The sequence below is a fragment of the Chrysochloris asiatica genome, unplaced genomic scaffold, assembly GCF_000296735.1.
Source record: "Chrysochloris asiatica unplaced genomic scaffold, ChrAsi1.0 scaffold00002, whole genome shotgun sequence".
In the NCBI taxonomy this organism is placed as follows: domain Eukaryota; kingdom Metazoa; phylum Chordata; class Mammalia; order Afrosoricida; family Chrysochloridae; genus Chrysochloris; species Chrysochloris asiatica.
The window spans coordinates 21,098,512-21,102,462 of record NW_006408520.1 but is presented as its reverse complement, the minus strand read 5'-3'; the positions used below and the strand labels follow the sequence as shown (position 1 = coordinate 21,102,462).

At 34.1% G+C, this 3,951-nt stretch overlaps 1 protein-coding gene across 1 annotated transcript in view; it reads left to right on the top strand.

The window, feature by feature from the left end:
- The window catches only part of BRDT (bromodomain, testis-specific), a 113,163-nt gene that overhangs the window by 56,910 nt on the left and 52,302 nt on the right, over positions 1-3,951 (top strand). Inside the window, exons 7-11 of the mRNA XM_006831058.1 lie at positions 547-726; positions 1,688-1,878; positions 1,952-2,241; positions 2,345-2,458; positions 2,534-2,677. Coding sequence (XP_006831121.1) covers positions 547-726; positions 1,688-1,878; positions 1,952-2,241; positions 2,345-2,458; positions 2,534-2,677 — 919 coding nt within the window. The remainder of the gene's footprint in view (positions 1-546; positions 727-1,687; positions 1,879-1,951; positions 2,242-2,344; positions 2,459-2,533; positions 2,678-3,951) is intronic.

Genomic DNA, 3,951 nt, shown 5'->3' with positions numbered 1-3,951 from the left:
ACAAGCAAAGCAGCAGAATATCTCTGGGGTTTAACCAGTTCCCTAAGGGTTAAACAGTTCTTAAAGACTAGCAAATATTTTAATGAAGCTGCCTTGGATGCAAAAGATATTGGAGAAATATTAGTGAAGGAGGGGACAGTAGATGTCTGAGATAGGGGTAACAGAAGTGTATATTGCACTGAAAGGAAGGAAGGCTGTAGGATTTTGAAGCAGAATCATTGGAAAGTGGTCAAATGATGTACCGACGAAAGGACAAAACCTCTGCAAGAGTTTTTCCTGAGTAACTATAGCGGTTCTAGATCTAAGCCTGTCTTGTCTAGAAAAGAGAAAGAAGTCACTAAGGTTAGCATTGAGGGAAGCATAAATGGTTTTTTGTTTGTTTATGCTGTCTGTTTATTACATTTTTTCTGTTCTGTCTTAAAAGGAAAAAAAAACAAAACAAAACTTGACCAAAATATGATACTGAAAGGCTCCCTTTGCTAAAAGATATTTCAGTATTAAATCAGAATTGCAGAAAACATTCACAGTCTAATTTTTCTGTTTTAGAATGTTTTTGAAATACATTTTGCAAAGATCCCAGATCCAATTGAGAGTATGTCTGTGCATTACATGAAAACAGACACCACAGAAACCCTTGGTAGGGAAAGTGGTGCTCCCTCTGATGATAACACTTCTGATGATTCCGAAGATGAACGGGTCCAATGTCTTGCAAAACTTCAGGAGCAGGTAGTTGACTATATTGATACATGTTTGGTACTCTGATTCTATGAGCTGCTATAACAGATCAGTGATAAAGTTCTTATTGTAGATTAAAAGCCATTTTATTAATAGACCATACCCACGTGGCTCATTGATCTAGGGGTATGATTTTGGCTTCTGATGTGAAAGATCCTACATTCAAATCCTGGACAAGCCCAGAGTTACTTCCATTTTGGAGCTTTGGTGCTGTGGGTTAATGTGCTAAAATGCAGAGTTTGTTTGAACTGCAAAGTTGGTGGCTCAAGCTTACCAGCTGCTCCTTTGAAACCCTATACATGGTCACTATGGGTCAGAACTGATTCTGTGAGTCAGTTCTGACTCATAGGAACCTGTATAGGGTTTCCAAGGCTGGTGGGGCTAGAACCACTGCCCTTGTGGTTTGCAGTCCAGCGTTGTTTATCCTATGGAGCCACCACACTCCCTTGTTAACTTATGGAGCACATTTAAAATGTTTTTCATACTCAAGATTTTTGTATCTTAACATACTTGTTTTTATATTCCTAACTATAGGCATTTAACAACAACAACTACTACTATAATAATTAGTGATTAATAATATAAATATTGAATATGAATTATTAAAAACTTAAGACTACTTGTTGTTGTTAGGTGCCATTGAGTTGATACTGACCCATAGCGACCTTATGCACAGCAGAACGAAACAATGCTCGATCCTGGGCGAACCTCACTACTGTTACCACGCTTGACTACTAGGAGATGTTAATTACTGCTCAAGTAATTGTCTTCAAGTGTATTTGAGTACACGATGGTACATATCATTTACTGTATGTCCTTTAAAGCAGTGGATTTGTGAAAGCAATAAGAACTTGAGGGAAATGTAATGTTTTACACAAGAATACCCTTAATTTTTTCTAGTGTCTTTACTTACTTGGAACTATGAATGTTTAACTATGTATTCTTTTGCCAGCTTAAAGCTGTTCATCAACAACTGCAGGCTCTGTCTCAAGTACCTTTCCATAAACTAAAGAAAAAGAATGTGAAGTCTAAAAGGGAAAAGAAAAAAGAAAAGCTTAATAACAGAGAGGAAAATTCAAGGAAAAAGTTTAAGCAAATGAAAAAGTTAAAGCAAATAAAAGTAAAGGAAAATTCCAAGAACAAGTAAGTTGTCTTTTATTATGGCTTACTAACACATACCATTATCTAAAATAAGCTAAATTAAATTTTGTTACAGACAGCCAAAGAAGAGGAAACAACAAGTCTTTGCCCTAAAATCTGAGGATGAAGATAATGCTAAACCTATGAATTATGATGAGAAAAGGCAGTTAAGTTTAGATATAAACAAACTTCCTGGAGATAAACTTGGGCGAATAGTTCACATAATACACTCAAGAGAGCCTTCACTGAGAAATTCCAATCCTGATGAGATCGAGATAGACTTTGAAACACTGAAAGCATCAACACTGAGAGAGTTAGAAAAGTATGTTGCAGCATGTCTAAGAAGAAGACCACTAAAGCCGTACGGTATGTATTTCTGTGTAGTAATAGAATTCAGGCTGCTATGCGTGCTTGTTTTTGATTGTACTCAGATATGTATGTTTGTTTTTCCCCTTCCTAAATTACACAGCTAAGAAAATAATGAAATCCAAAGAAGAACTTAATTTTCAGAAAAAACAGGAATTGGAAAAGCGGTTACAGGACGTCAATAATCAGTTAAATTTTGGAAAGCGTCAAACAAAATGTAAGTGGCAGTTTAAAAATGTTCTGGAGACGACCTAATTATATTGCCATTTAAATTTGTTTCTTTGTTTCATAGCTGTGAAAGTTCAGGCACCCAAGGCCGTTGGAAGCGTTTCCCAATTGAGTGACAGCACTAGTAGCAGCAGCAGCAGCAGTTCTTCGGAGTCTGACAGTAGTAGCAGTGATTCAAGTTCTTCAGACAGCAGTGATTCTGAATCAGGTTAGCTCTCCCCTTACGTGTACTTCTGATTTGGGGAGAAGTCTTTACTTGTAATACTGAGCTCATATTCTGAAGAAATATTTGGTTCTTACCCAGAACCTATAGTTTCGATGTCATACTCACTTAATTGTATGTAGACAATCTTAATATTTTCTCATGCCTTAAATACTGTATAAAATGAAACTTTATATTATACCAATGTGACTTATAGGCTTGTAATGTTGAAAATAGGGTTTTAAAAGGTGAGAGTTTCTTAATAAATGCCAAATCTTAATATCAGAAAATACAAAATTAAAAATACTTTGATCTTCCCTTTTTTATAAAAGGTTATATTAGAACATCTTTCATTTTATTGTCATAAATACATAACACATGGTATATAGTGTGATAGATCACTTTAATGTTTCAAAGTATTTCCTGTTGTGACAATACATACTGAATTGCATGTCTTTTTGCTTTTTGGTTATTGCTTAGATAGTTAACAAGTAATCACTTCCCTAAGGATGCTAAGTTAGCTATAGTGTTGCATTATTGTTGACCAACAGACAAATTCAGAATGTAAAATACTTTTGTGCCTAGAACTTTGTTTTATTCTTAAATGAGATGTTTCCTGTTTGTCTTGAAATTCAGTTCTCTTTTAAAAGCATCCCATATAGAATATTGTCACATTATTAGGATATCTTACTGTTACATTAGAGCATTGCTGTTATTTCAGTCAGATAGTAAAGGTCGGCTGGCTTGCATATACGTTCTGCTTTACATTTGGTACGACATAGTTTTCTGTTTATGTGCTGCTAATTGCTGCATTTTTTTATATATATTTCTGAAGCTTACAGTAGTAAATATAGTGTGCTTTTTGTAAGAATTAACACAATCTTCACTTTTGTTAGAACTTGTCGTAGTTGAAAAGTTTGAAATTAATTTAAGGCAATGGTTATATATTATTTCTTATATTTGACTTTTAAGCATAAAGCAATGCTGGAAAAAAAATCTAAGTTGCATTTAGTTTTTTAAAATGTAACTAACTTTTGTAATTTCATCTAATAAAGCATTTGTGTCCTAATAAGTTAGAGCACTTTGTCTTTTATTTGTAGAATAAAAATCTTATTGTAAGCATTAGTTTGAATTACCTGCATTTAAATAAAAAACTGGGCAATAGATGCCTTGGGTATTAGAGACAAAGCACTGTATGCTTTGACTTTCATTTGAATTGTCAATTTCTGATAAAATATCAAAATATGTTATTCAAAGGAAAGAATCTTTAACAACGATGC